This window comes from Hemiscyllium ocellatum, chromosome 14, assembly GCF_020745735.1.
Source record: "Hemiscyllium ocellatum isolate sHemOce1 chromosome 14, sHemOce1.pat.X.cur, whole genome shotgun sequence".
NCBI lineage: Eukaryota > Metazoa > Chordata > Chondrichthyes > Orectolobiformes > Hemiscylliidae > Hemiscyllium > Hemiscyllium ocellatum.
In genome coordinates, this window is record NC_083414.1 from 1,874,977 (window position 1) to 1,890,721 (window position 15,745).

General features: G+C 41.8%; 1 protein-coding gene across 6 annotated transcripts in view; it reads right to left on the minus strand.

Moving 5' to 3' along the window:
• usp19 (ubiquitin specific peptidase 19) overlaps window positions 1-15,745 on the minus strand; it is a 156,583-nt gene that overhangs the window by 73,825 nt on the left and 67,013 nt on the right. For all 6 annotated transcript variants that reach the window (XM_060835291.1, XM_060835287.1, XM_060835286.1 and 3 more), the window contains 3 exons: window positions 14,423-14,816; window positions 5,862-6,018; window positions 4,323-4,394 (listed from right to left, as the gene is read on the minus strand). In XM_060835291.1, the coding sequence (XP_060691274.1) occupies window positions 4,323-4,394; window positions 5,862-6,018; window positions 14,423-14,816 (623 nt within the window). The remainder of the gene's footprint in view (window positions 1-4,322; window positions 4,395-5,861; window positions 6,019-14,422; window positions 14,817-15,745) is intronic.

Sequence of the window (15,745 nt, forward strand, 5' to 3'; positions counted from 1 at the left end):
ACCACTCATCTTAGTGTCATCTGCAAACTTTGACACACAACACATGGTTCCTAACTCCAAATCATCCATGTGAATGGTGAATAATTGCAGTCCTAACACTGATCCCTGGGGTACACCACTAGTCACTAATTGCTATTCTGGTTGGCAAACTCTTATTGCTAGTGACTCTTAACTGACCTTGGAGCCATTAGAGATTGGCAATAAATACTGTTCTACCAATAATGTTCTTACACGGTGAATAATTTAAAAAAACCATGTTTTGTGAGCAATTGAGATGGTACTAAGATAACACAGCTGAAGTTTAAAAAGCAGTGGATAGAAAGGAGAGTAGAGAAAATCAGATTGGTTATAGAACACCTCAAATACTTTACCAGACATTGTGATGGGGTGAATGGTGGAGACAAGGATGGATAAATGCTTTAAAGTTGTGTTTTATTACAGTTAGGGATGAAACTAATATAAATACATGGCTTTCTCTCAGGGCTGAGTTAGAAGGAAAGACAGCATAATCTTGGGATTAATTGTGAAAAAAAAAGGTAAAAGGCAATCCTATACATTTAAAGTTGCTCTGCTTAATGTTGTTGTGATTCAAAGTAGAGTAAGTTGATGGGGCTTGTAATCTTGTTGAGCACCTCAAAATAAATTTGTCTTCACATGAGCAATCTAATGAGCATGTCTGCCACTCTACAGGATGTGGTATCAATGAGTAGGGGCAGAGATTTAAGGTAAGGGCAGGTGGTTCAGAGGGGAGGGGGGGAAATATTCTTTTTCACCCAGAGTGCAGTACAGGCAGTAACCCTAAACATTTATGAAGTATTTGGATGTGCACTTGTGATACCAAGGCATACAAGGTTATGGGGCTAAGTGCTGGAAAATGGGATTAGAAACTTCGGTGCTTGTACATGACTGCACAAACTTGATAGTTCACAGAGCTGTCTTCTGTGCTACAGACTTTTATGCCTCTATGATGAGTGCAACTAGTGTGTTTGCACACTACTTTATTTGCAAAACCTGAATTTCAATCTCAAGGCAATCTCTTATTGCGGTTTCGAGATTTCATCTCAAGGGACTAAATCATAAAATTACTGATTAATTCAACAATCAAAATTTCACACAAGGAAGAAAATAAACGGAAACATTTGCATAATGAGCATTGATAGAAGTTTAATTGATTTGTAGCAAGTGCTGGGATCTGAGTCATGGACTTGACATTGTGTGAAATCACATGCAGCAGATATGTAGTGGGAAACTTGATCAGAAGGACTTAATCAGAAAAACTTTGCCAACAAATAGTCTGTTATATACTGGACCTTATTTTAACAAAATAAAGGATTTAAATCAGAGATGACATCACATTTGACTTTGATCAAGAACTGGTCATGCTGGAAAGCATTGCCTTGATACCACACATCTCAATGAAAATAAAAGTTAGTGTCATTTAGTGAGTGCGCGCACTGGTGGTGAAATACGAATGTAGAAATTAGGAGCAGGAACAGGTAACTAAGATTTTCAAGTCTACTCCATCATTCAAATTGATCCTGGCCAATCCAATGAGTCTATATCCCTGCCTGTCTGATAACTTTTCACCCTCGTGCTTACAAGAATCTATCCACAACTGCCTTAAAAATACTCAAAGACTCTCTTTCCATGTCCAAAGACTTATGACCCTCAAAGTTTTCTCCACCTCAATCCTTAAATGGGTTACCCATCTTTAAATAGTAATCACGAATTCATAAGAGGAAACATTCTTTCCACATACTGACTAATGAGGTCCTGAAAGATCTTGTGCATTTCAACTGTTACCACTTGCCCTTATGAACTCCTGAAAATACAGTTGCATCCTGCCCAACCTTTCTTCATAAAACAAACTGCTCATTTTGGGTATTAGTACAGCAAAGGTTCTCGAAACCTCTTTCGATGCATTTACACCCTTCCTTAAATAACTAACCGGGTACACAGTGATGAGATCTCACCAACCATATAACTGAAGCACAAGCTTCCTTACTTGGTATTTCATCCCTCTTGCAATAAGTAATAACATTGTTAGCTTTCTTACTTACTTCACCTATATAATAACCTTTTGCAATTCATGCAGTAAGGTGACCACACCTCTCTTCATTTCAAATCTGTAATCTCACATGTTTCAGACAATAGGCTCCATTTCTTTTGTTCCTGGCAAAATGAACAAATTCACATATTCCCACATAATGTTTATTTTGCCATATCTTTGTCCACTCACAACCCATTTATATCCCTTTGCAGTCTCATATCCTCTTCACAGGATATTTTCCTACCTTTGTGCTGTCAGAAAATTTAGCAAGAAACCTTTATTCAAGTCATTTACATAAACTATAAACAGTTGAGGCCTCAGCACTCATTTCCACAGCATCATTCGCTACAACTTGTCGAACAGAAAATAACCAACAGAAACCAACAAACAGTACTGCCAGTGGTTCTCCTTTAGCCTGTTACTTCCTCTCAGTACTCCTGTCAGTTAAACATAATTGCCCTTTCATAAAGCCATTTGGACTCTGTCCAATTATTGTAAACTTTTCTAAGCATCCTATTGCTGCGTCTTTAATAACAGCTTCCAACATCATACTGATGGACAGCTAACCAGCCTGTAGTTTTCTACTTTCTGCTTCTCCCTTTTCAGTGAGATTTTCAATTGAATGGAACATTCCCCAGACTTGAGAATTTTGGAAAGTTAAGACTAAAGTATCAACTATCTTAGTATTTCTTTTATGGTGACTCTATGATGAAAACATTTACCAGCTCCTTGGCTTTATTAGCCTACAGCTCCGGTAATATACTTCCACTTTCTTGGTGCTTATCATTGAGTTCCTTCCACCCTTCCATTTCCTCATGCTATTCTGGGAATTTTGTTTTCCTCTAAAGTGAAGTCCGATTAAAAAAAGGGTTGTTAAATTCACCTGCCACCTCCCTATTTTCTATTAATAATTCCTCAGTCTCATTTTCTTTATTTAGGGCCATTTAAAATGAATAGAGTTATCAATATTAAAATGAATAGAGTTATCAATATTAATATTGATAACTCTATTCCTATTTGGTTTTGTATTTCTAGCTAGCTTTCTCTTGTACTTTTTCTTCCTTTGTTATTAGTTTTTTTTTCAATATTTTATTCAGTCTTCTGACCTGCCACTCATCTTTGCACCAATTATATGTTTTGTTCTTTAAACTGTTTTAGTTAACAAATGGCCCTTTCCTTGGAAAGGATCTATTTTGTGCATTCTATGTTCTCTAAAATTAAGGGTAATGCTTTTAAAAATAAGGGCTTTTGCATTTATGACTGAGAAAACATGTCTCATCTGAGGACACAATGCAATTGGAACACATTTCCTCAAAATGTAGAGTAATCAGACCAGACACAATCTTATTGAAGTTACTGCGCCATTCAATGAGACCAGTGGTATACATTCGCTCCTAATCTGTATGTGCATGCACTTAACTGTCCTTATTTCAGATTAAAATACCAGTCTTGGTACCATTCTCCTTTTTTTCAAACAGAAAGAAAAGTTTAATCATATGACCTCTGCTACCTTGGGATGCTTTAACGGAGACTGTTAATTAACCCTATCTTGTCCAGTACAGCCTGCTTTCTAGTTGGCTCCACAACGTGCTGCCCAAAAAGGCTTACCTGAAACCATGAACTACCCAATCAGGTCATCTTTGCCCATCTGATTCTTTCATTCTTTACATAAATTAGAAGTCCCCCCACTTTATTGCTGCATTTTGCTACCCAGCTTTTGTACTGCAGCTTGTATAGTTATTGTTAGACAGACTGCATACCATTCCCACACATGACCTATACCTTTATGATTTCTTATCTCTACCCCAATTACTTTGACATCCTTGCATTCCTAAACCTAGTTAATCCCTTTAGTTGTGCTAAAACCATAATTCATAAACAGAGCCACCCTTCCACTTTTTCAGAGTTTCCTGTCCTTTCAAAATGATATATACTCTTGAATATTCAGGTCTTAATCTATATCAGCTTGCACTCATACATCAGCTACTAGACTGTACTTAATTATTTCCCTTTACACTCTCTTCATCGGTTTTGTTTTGAATGTGTGTGCATCCAATAGCAATGTGCTGAAACCACCTCAAACCATTCAAAAGAACAAAATTGTAAAAAATGCCACGTTTATTCAAAGCTCTCGTACTGATTCTGAGAATTACCAAGAGTTCTATCCTGAATATCTTCTCTTTGTGGTGTGGTTTATACCTTTTTAATTTAGCCTTTCTTAAAAGGAATGCAATACGTAGTAAAAGCTGAAAAGATTCACTGCAGTTCTTACCGAACTTTCACCTGCCATTTGAAGATGGTGTTTGGTCCGCACTCAGGGTGGATACGCAGAAATGGCTCATGGCTTTGTAAAACAAAATCAGAACAGTAATCGGAATAATTCCACCTACTTAACAGTCAATTCATATTAATATTACAATGCATTATTAGCAATTTAAATAAAAAGGTACAAACTGCTGAAAAAAACATTATAGTCCAAAGTAGACAATTCAAAAGAAAATCATCTTAAACTCAATCCCAGTCCCAAATCAGAGTACACAATGATCATCAGACATCAGGTAACCACAAGATATTTTACCAGTGGCCTACAAAAATAATTAGGCCTTGAAAGCTTTCATTGAACTGCTCAGCTAGCTAGGATCCAACTCCTGACTTCCTGCTCAGCTCAAACAACTGCTAAAGATAACTGGCTCCCCAAGATGGGATCATTAGCACACATGGGACAGGTACATTGTCATTGTGCTACCTGACTCATTAGCATACGCAGCTGATGCACTGGGTAAAATCCTTCCTTACTGCCCAAGAAAGCCTAATGGAATTCAGAATTCTGATACTGCAGGGCCATTGATGCTCTCCTTTATTCATCGTTTCTTGCTTTCAAGGTATATGGCCTTAATAGGAGTCACACCAACACTCAGTTGGTGGGTTCCACACAAGCCTCTCAGGGTACAACTCAGTTGCCCAGGAGCTTTCTGCCACATGGTATCATGTCATAGGACACGAGAAAAGAGGAGCAGATAGTGTCCATCGACAGAAAATAGCTGGAGCCTTGTTTTCACTCCATTGCTCAGTTCTGCAATTAGAAACCCATCCTTATTGTATCTGGCCCAATTGTTAAACTATTCAGGACAGGTGAAGACTAGCAATACAGTTCTGAGGGCCTTGACACATGCTCACCCCACAGAACCTTATACTTCTACCCAACAGCTGATAATATATTAAGTTTTAAGGTCTCATCTGAAAGGAAGCACCTTCAATACAGCAACTCTCTCAGCACTGCACTGAATTGCCAGCCTGAATTACATGCTTAAAACTTATGGGCAACACATCGGCTCAGTGGTAAGCACTGCTGCCTCTCAGCACCAGGGACCCAGGTTCAATTCCAGCCTCAAGGCGACTGGGTGGAGTTTGCACATTCTCCCCGTGTCTGCACGGGTTTCCTTCCACAATCCAAAGATGTGCAGGTTAGGTGAATTGGCCATGCTAAACTGCCCACAATGTTAAGGGGTGTGTGGGTTCGGCGCATTAGTTAGGTGTAAATGTAGGGTAATAGGGTAGGGGAATGGGTCTGGGAAGGTTACTCTTCGGAGGGTCAGTGTGAACTTGTTGGGCTTAATGGCCTGTTTCCACACTGTAGAGATTCTATGAGACTTTGAAATATGGGTTTAACCACCAAACTGAGATGAGGATGTTACCTGCTGAAGCAACACATGTAACAGTTCCTCACAAAATTCCCCAGTGTCAGCCTGTCCACTTCCTGTGCTCATGTAGGTACTTCTCTCCCTCTGGCAAAAATTATCTGTGCTCTCACCTTGTTTGAAAAATAAGTGTGAAATCCTGTTCTCGGAAAAGCACCTTGGATACAGATTTGCAGATCTCCTTCACGTATACATGCACCACCATAGCATCTGTGCCTTTCTCATAGGAGTCATATTTAACAAAGTTCAGATTCACATAATTATCTGGAACTGCAGGACATCAGAAAGAATTACTGTTAATGCAATTTCAGGTCACACACAAGGCATCAGTACAATACATCCCACCCATCAGAGCAATCTGTACTCAGCAAAATTTGAGGTACATCTTTCAGGAACAATCCAGGAACCACCTACAGTCCATTCACCGCAACAGTACCCAACTGCACCTTAAAAGATTGCTGTTCTTGAGTTTTAAATCTGTACAATGTCATTGTGAAACCCGGTCCAAGTAAAGATCACTATGTGTAGGAAAACTTTCAGAGATGAGACAGATTTAGGTTGACCTTTTACTAGCTTGAATCTCTTCTCCTATGCTCAATATTAAAGTATTCTAGATTTACTGCTTTCCATTTCAACAACCAACTTTTAAACTTTCCAAAAGTTATGACACATACATCTCCATTCCACGGAAAATCAGTCTCCTGACACTCAGAGATTTGCTTTCTTTCTTATTCTTTTATATTTCTCTTTGTTTCCTACTGAGCAGATGGGATCTAGCATTCACAATCAAGTCTGACCCCTGCCTTGCTGAAGATTTTAAACTTATTTTGGCTTCTACTGGGTTAAAGCAGGAAGGATACTTTCTTTGGCTGAAGGGGCAAGTCAGGACGCTGGGGCCACAGCTACAGAATAAGTCCCTGTAGTATGCAATTTAGGACTGAGACAGAGGAACTGCTTCACCTAGAAGTTGAAGAACCTTTGGATTTTCTTTACCCCAGAGAACTGTGAAAGATCAGTCATTAAGCCACAAATTGACAGATAGCTAGATATTAAAGGCAAAGTGATATGTATTACAAATTATTGCTTGGTCACACAGAAAATAAACTTGTTTAAAATTGTTGCCGTTTTTTGCAATTGGTTTAAGATATGCAGATTATACAGGAAAATGCATTTAGATAGAAAGTCAGCCATAATGTTGTTAAATGACAGAGAAGACTTGCAGGGATGAAAGTCCTACCCCTCTCCAATGTACTGAGGATTGCTGTTCTGCAGTGTTTGGGGATGTTAACTTTAGTGTATCTTGGCCCCTAGTTCAACCCAGATTGTGACCATGTTGCCGTTGTCCTTTCAATGCTTAGTACAAAGTGAAATTAAATTTCAGCTCTCTTCTATCCAGCCTACACATTTACTTAACTTATTCTGTAACTTCTGATCATAGAAACATAGAAAATAGGAGCAGGAGTAGGCCATACGGCCTTTCAAGCCTGCACCACCATTCAATAGGATCATGGCTGATCATCCAATCTCAGATTGCCATTCTTGCCCTCGCCCCATATCCCTTGATCCCTTTAACCGCAAGGGCCACATCCAGCCCCCTCTTGGATATACCTAACTAACTGACCCCATCAGCTTTCTGTGGGAGAGAATTCTTCCTCATCTCAGTCCTGAATGGCTCACCCCTTACTCTTAGACTGTGAGCTCTAGTTCTGGAATCCCTCACATTGGGAGCAGTCTTCCCACATCTAGCCTTTCTGGTCCTATCAAGATTTTACGTTTCTATGAAATCCTCTGCCACTATTCTCAACTCCAGTGAGTATATGCCCAGTCGATCCGGCCTTTCTTCATGCCATCCCAGGAATTAGTCTGATGAACCTTTCCTGGACTCCCTCAATAGAAGAAATGTCCTTCCTCAGACTAGGAAACCAAAACTGCGCACAATACTCAAGGTGTGGCCTCACCAAGGCCCTGTATACCTGCAGCAAGACATCCAAACACTTTTACTCAAATCCTCTTGCGATGGAGGCCAGCATGCCATTAGCTTTCCTCACTGCCTGGTGCACCTTCATGCTAAACTTCAGCAACTGTTCCACCACGACAACCAGGTCTCATTGCACCTCACCTTTTCTTAAATTGGCACCATTTTAGATAATAACCTGCTTTCTTGCTTTTGCAACCAAAAGGTGGATAACCTCACACTTATCTCCCAATTCTACTTATACACCACTCCACACGCATTTGAAAATGTCTGCAAATCTAATCACTTTGTGAAACTAATTTGATGATGTGAATTAGCACATCCTTCTGCTCGTCCTTCACCATGAATATTTCTACAACCTTGCAATATAAAACCAGTTGCCAATAAACTATGTATGCCACATCCTGAACAAGCTCCAAATCCAATTATTCTGCAACTGCATGAAAGAGGAAAGGTGAGTGCCCAGGCTATTGCCCTTGAAGAACATCATACACAAAGGAAATAACTCTGTCAGTTCTTCACACGAACACTGGTCATGTGCTTGATGTCTTGTGACCATGCCCTTGAGATCCATTACACACAATGTACTTGGAATTAGCTGACACAAAATTACTGCCTCTAGTTTGGTTTCACAGGATCTAGTAACTGAAGCCTTCCTGTTCTTTTTTTCAATTGCAACTTAGAACCCTTTAACCCTCTACCTGTTCTCAGAAGGAAATATCTGATTAATTTGAAAGCTTCTCTGAAGGATCTAAAATGCCACTCAAAGTCAAGAGCAACATTATTTTGAGCCAGTTTACCACAGGGTCCTCATTAAAATTTGTGCTGAAATAGGCCATAAACGTTTGGACCCAAGGATTCCACCACTGGATCTTACAGCACAGAAAGAGACAATTGGTCCCACTGCTTCTGCACTGGTTCTTTGAGAGCTCTCCGATTAGTCCCTCACCCCTGTTCATCCCCTATGCACTGCAAATTTAGGCTATTCAAATATTTGTTCAAATTCCTTTCAAGGTCCTGGCTTTTTGGCTTATTAAGAAATCTGTTCCCTCTGGGTTCCATGACTGCCTTCCAATAAAAGTGGACTTTTCACGGTTACACTACCAGAACCAAATCAACTTTGATCATAAATTAAATCCTTGAATCTCCTTAATCTCGGATTAGACACAAAGTACACAACAGATTTCAAAAATTTGGGCTCACAGGTTACAACAGGACATGTGTGATACCCAGGTGATGGTGAACATTGCAGAGTGCCAAGGACACACTGATCCCAGCAAACAGCATCCTACTGTTTTCCATTTGTATACATAACGCAGGAAAATATAAACTTGTCTACCTGGGAAGAATGGGAAAGCAGTATTCTATTTAAAAGAGAAAAGATACAAAGGGATCTAAGTGCCCTGGTATATGAATCACCATGAAAGAGCCGACAGATTCTGAAGGGTCGCTGGACTCTAGTTTGTCCATCAATTTCTGTTCTTGTTTCAGATTTCCAGCACCTGCACTTCTTCATTTTATTTAAGATATAGTCTACAAGTTTGGTAAGTAATTAGGAAGGCAAATAGAATGTTATTTATTATGCTAGGCATGGAATATCGAAAATTGAATTTTATTGACGCTTTACAAAGAATTGGTGAGAACACAGCTGAAGCAGTGTGCCGTTTTGGTCTTATTTGAAAAAAGGAGACAGCCGTCTTTCAAGACATTTTAGAGAAGATTTACTCAACCCATTGCAGAGGCAAAAAGATTATAATATGATACAATTGAAAAGGTTGGGACTTTTCCCGTGATGAACGGGATGAATCCAGATTTATCCAGCTTCCTCATTTTCCCTCCCTCCACCTTATCTCAGTCCCAACCCCTGGATTCAGCACTGCCCTCTTGACCTGCACTCTTCTTCCTGACCTCTCCGCCCCCACCCCCTCTTCGGCCTATCACCCTCACCTCCTTCCACCTATCGCATTCCCAACGCCCCTCCTCCAAATTCCCTCCCCCTCATCCCTTATCTCAGCCTGCTTGGCACACCAGCCTCATTCCTGAAGAAGGGCTTATGCCTGAAACGTCGATTCTCCTGCTCCTCTTCGGATGCTGCCTGGCCTGCTGCGTTTTTCCAGCACCACATTTTCAACTCTGGTCTCCAGCATCTGCAGTCCTCACTTTCTCCTAGTATTATTGAAACATACAAGATCCAGAGGGGACATAACAGGAGGATGATATCCTGAGAGGATATTCCTTTTTGGAGGAAAGACTAAATTAGAACAGGTATTTTAAAGGCCTCACTTTTAAGATGAAAATGACAGAAATCCTTTCGCAGAGGGTTGTTAGTCTGTGGAATTCTTTTTCCCAGAAAACAACAGAAGCTGGATCATTGAATTTATTCAAGGCCAAGACAGATTTTTGATAGACAATGAAGTCATAGAAACAGAATATGGAGAAGGCCATTCTATCCATCAAGCCTGCTCCACCATTCAATATCATGGCTGATCAACCAACAGGTCTTGCTTTCACCCAATACCCTTTGAACTCTTTAGCCCTATGAATATTTTCCTAGATATAGTTCCATGTTTTGACTTCAACTGCTTTCTGTGACAGGCAATTCCATAAGCTCACCACTCTGGGGGAAGGACTTTCTCCTCATCTCAGTCCTAAGTGAACTACGACATATCTTTACATGATGACCCCCAAGATCGGGGGCCCAAGCACTTGAGCTTCAACTGAGCAAAGGGAGGGGAGTAACAAAACTGGAGTATTGGAGAAACATAGCAGGTTTGGCAGCACCTCCAGAAAGAAAAACTGAGTTAGTTAATATTAGAGCCCAGTGACCCTTTGTCAGAACGGGGAATCGGGGGGGATTGCGGGGGTGTGGATGGGGCGCGAGGGGTGGAGAGCGAGAGCAAGGGGTGGAGAAAGGGGAGGGAGGAGGGGGTGAGGGGAGGGAGGGGGTGAGGGGAGGGGGGGGGATGAGGGGAGAGAGGAGAGAGGGGGTGAGGGGAAGAGGATGGTTTTTATACTGTTGACAGGGGAAAGAAGACTGCGTAGAAGAGATGGTGAAAAAAGCCTGAGTAAAATATAAGGGGAGGGCTGACAAACCAAAACATTAACTGTACTTCTCATTCCACAGATGATGCCAGATATGCTTAGTTTCTCCTGTATTTCATTTCAGATTTCCAGCTTTTTAATCAGATTTTAACAGTTACTCACTTATTTACAATATATGGAGAAAGTTAGGACTGCAGATGCTGGAGACCAGAGTTGAAAAGTGTGGTGCTGGAAAAGCACAGCAGGCCAGGAGAAGGGCTTATGCCCGAAACGTTGAGTCTCCTGCCCCTCAGATGCTACCTGGCCTGCTGCGCTTTTCTAGCGCCACACTATTTACAATATATGCACAATAGATGAAATCAAAAATCCAGAATTAATTGTCCTTGCAAAACATTAGATGGTTTCAGTTACACTATCTGATGACTCAAGAACACTATCCAGCGTGACTCTTAAAGATGTGAGAACAGAGGTTATCCAGTTTCAATGTTAGGTCTGTGCCAAGGCAGCTGATCTCAGCCTGAATATCAACTGAGGAGTAACATTTGGAATCAGTGTCCTTGGAAAGAAACCAAAATCAGCCATGGCTCCTTGTTCTGGTCAGCATATAGTGGTCCTAGCTGGAAAGCCACTGTATTTAAATGTTGGCTAAATGGTGAAATTTGAGTTGCTTCTCAAAGTGGTAGCCATTAGGAAGGAATGAACAGGCTGGGATTCCCTCCTTAAAACAAAAGGCTTGGGTGGGGGGGGGGGGGGGGGGCATTGAACCTACCGTGCCTGCCTCTACCACCTCTGCTGGCAACGTGTTCCAGATGCCCACCACCCTCTGTGTGAAGCACTTGCCACATGGATCTCCCTTAAACTTTCCACCTCTCACCTTGAAAGTGTGACCTCTTGTTATTGAATCCTTCACCCTGGGAAAAAGCTTGTCTCTACCCACCCTGTCTATATCCTTCATGATTTTGTAAACCTCAATCAGGTCCCCCCTCAATCTCCTTTTTTCTAATGAAAATAAACCTAACTTACTCAACCTCTCTTCATAGCTAGCACCTTCCATACCAGGCAACATCCTCGTAAACCTTCTCTGCACCCTCTCCAAAGCGTCCACATCCTTTTGGTAATGTGGCGACCAGAACTGTGCACGGTATTCTAAATGCAGCTGAACCAATGTCTTGTACAATTTTAACATGACCTGCCAGCTCTTATACTCAATACCTTGTCCGATGAAGGTAAGCATACCATATGCCTGCTTGACCACTCTATCCTCCTGTGCAGCAACTTTCAGGGTACAATGGACCTGCACTCCCAGATCTCTCTGCTCATCAACTTTTCCCAAGGCCCTTCCGTTCATTTGCTCTAGATTTAGTCTTGCCGAAATGCATCATCTCACATTTGTCTGGATTGAAAACCATATGTCACTTTTCCACCCAACTCTCCAGTCTATCTATATCCTCCTGTATTTTCTGACAGTCCCTTATGCTTTCTGCTACTCCATCAATCTTTGTGCCATCTGCAAACTTACTGATTATACCAACAATGCCCTCTTCCAGATCATTTATGTATATTACAAACAACAGTGGCCCCAGCACTGACCCTTGTGCAACACCACTGGTCACCTTTCTTCATTTCGAGAAACTCCCTTCAACTACTACTGTTTCCTGTTGCTCAACCAGTTCTTTATCCACATAGCTAGAACACCCTGCACACCATGTGACTTCACTTTCTCCAGTAGTCTACCATGGGAACCTTATCAAACGCCTTATTAAAGTCCATGTAGATGACATCAACAGCCCTTCCTTCATCTATCAACTTGGTCACTTTCTCAAAGAATTCTATTAAGTTGGTAAGGCACGATCGCCCCCGCACAAAACCATATCGCCTATCATTGATAAGCCCATTCTTTTCTAAACATAAATAGATCCTATCCCTCCATACCCTCTCCAGCAACTTTCCTATCACTGACGTCAGCCTCACTTGTCTGTAGTTACCCAGAATATCCCTACTACCCTTCTTGTACAGGGGGAGCAACCTTCCAGTCCTCCGGCATCTCACCTGTATTTAAGGATGCCACAAAGATATCTGTCAGGGCTCCAGCTATTTCCTCTCTCACCTCCCTCAGCAACCTGGGATAGATCCCATCCAGTACTAGGGATTTGTCCACCTAAACTTCTAGCCTATCCAACACATCTTCTCTACTTATGTCAACGTGATCCAGACTATTCACACTTCTACCTCCAATCTCAAGATTCATCATGCTCCTCACTTCCGAGAACACTGATGCAAAGTAATCATTCAGGATCTCACTCATTATCTCAGGTGTGACACACAGCCTTCCTTCATTATCCTTTAGTGGACCAATCCTTTCTCTAGTTACCCACTTGCTTCTTACACAAGAATAAAATGCTTTGGGATTCTCCTTAACTCTGCTCACTAAAGCTATTTCATGACCCCTTTTAGCCAATTTGAATCCTCATTTAAGATTTGTCCTGCTCTTCCAATATTCTTCCATGCCTAGACATTATGTATGCTTCCCTTTTCCTCTTGGCTAGTCGTACAATTTCTCCTGTCATCCACGGTTCACAAATCTTGCCCTTCCTATCCTTTGCCTTCAATGGCATATGTCTATCCTGCACTATCTTTGAAAGTCTCCCGCATCACAAATGTCGACTTCCTTTCAAATAGCTGTGTCCAATCCACATTTCCCAGCTCCTGTCTAATTTTGATATAATTGGCCTTGACCCAGTTTAGTACTCTTCCCTTAGGACCACTCGCATCTTTATCTACGAGTATTCTAAAGCGTACAGAATTGTGGTCACGGTTCCCAAAGAAATCCCCCACCGTAACTTCTACCACCTGTCCTGGCTCGTTCCCTAGTACCAGGTCCAAATGGCCCCTTCCCTCGGATTATTAACATACTGCTCTAGAAAACTTTCCTGGATGCTTCTTAGAAATTCAACCCCATCCAGACTTCTGACGAGCAGTGCCTGCCACGGTGCCATGACCTTGACAACTGCTGCCCTCCCCTGGTGAGCGATCTCCCCCAACAGTATCCAAAACGGTATACCTGTATTGGAGGGAGATGACCGCAGGGGACACCTGCACTGCCTTCCTACTCTTTTTCTGTCTTTTGGTCACCCATTCACTGTCTTCTTCAGCAATCCTAACCTGCGGTGTGACCAATTCACTAAACGTGCTATCCACAACCTCCTCAGCATGGCGGATGCTCCACAGTGAGTCCACCCGCAGCTCCAGAGCCATCATGCTGCCAAACAAGAGCTGCAGCTGGACATACTTCTTGTAAGTGTAAGAATCAGGAACGTCAGACACATTCCTAAGCTCTCACCATCAAACAAGAGGCACATGCCTCTTTCACTTGCAGGAAACACCAAAACCGTAGCCTGTAACATCAATACATTTAAGAAAGCAGCTAAGTACAAGAGGAACAGTACCAGAAAGATGTTTTGATGGAGTTAGATGAAGTTGGAGGAAGTTCATGTGAAGCCTAGCATCTCAAATTATTTGGGTTGATTAGCTCGTTTTTGATTTATGTTCATTCCTTGCATCAGGATTTAACAGAAAGAAGAAAACTGGCAAAAAGTGAAGTGTTTCCATTCCAGTTTTCTGTATAAAATATTTTAAGATGTGCAAAAACATAATTACCTTCAACTTGTTCCTTGGCATGCTCCTTTTTCTGACTGGCATTGCCCACAGCTGAGCTAGGCGGTACAGCAGCATCTTCCACAGGTCTTTTCATTGGAAGGATTTCTCCAGTTATTTCTTCAACAGAGTTCACCTGCTTTCCAAAAGATGTTCCAATAGTGTTCTTGTGCTGAGAAGGGCTCTGAGTCGTAGGTTCCTCCAACACGGTTTCAGAAACCCCAATCCTGTCTCCAGCAGTTTCCAGAGTTTCAACCTCTGCTGCATTCACTATCTGTTCCATAGGAACACCTACATCAGCTGAAGCCTTTGCTACAGCCTCACAGAGAAAACCAGTTGTTATAGCATTGACATCCTGTTTCTTGGGCAGCAGTTTCTCTTTCTCAGTCACATCGATCTTTGGAAAGAAAATACAGGCATTATTGTCACTGTCGATTTAACTAGTGTTTGACTCAACACTTCTAGGCCAGTTCTTCATGAGACCAGGTCAGGAAGACACAGACACTTTGACGACTTCTTTCCTGAATGTAAACCCATTTTCCACAAGGTGCATTTATATACCATTATTATAAGGCTACATCTCAAGGCACTACAGACATGCTGGGTGACAGAGATAGGAAGGTTTGTGTGAAGATTTGTAACTCGGGTGCTCGTTGTTGTGGTTCTGTTCGCCGAGCTGGAATTTTTGTTGCAAACGTTTCGTCCCCTGGCTAGGCGACATCATCAGTGCTCTGGAGCCTCCTGCGAAGCGCTTCTTTGATGTTTCTTCCGGTATTTATAGTGGTCTGTCCTTGCTGCTTCCGGGTGTCAGTTTCAGCTGTCCGCTGTAGTGGTTGGTATATTGGGTCCAGGTCGATGTGTTTGTTGATGGAGTTTGTGGATGAATGCCATGCCTCTAGGAATTCCCTGGCTGTTCTCTGTCTGGCTTGCCCTATGATAGTAGTGTTTTCCAGTCGAATTCATGTTGCTTGTTGTCTGAGTGTGTGGCTACTAGGGATAGCTGGTCGTGTCGTTTCGTGGCTAGTTGATGTTCATGGATGCGGATTGTTAGCTGTCTTCCTGTTTGTCCTATGTAGTGTTTTATGCAGTCCTTGCATGGGATTTTGTAAACTACATTAGTTTTGCTCATCAACTAGCCACGAAACGACACGACCAGCTATCCCTAGTAGCCACACACTCAGACAAGCAACATGAATTCGACTGGGAAAACACTACTATCATAGGGCAAGCCAGACAGAAAACAGCCAGGGAATTCCTAGAGGCATGGCATTCATCCACAAACTCCATCAACAAACACATCGACCTGGACCCAATATACCAACCACT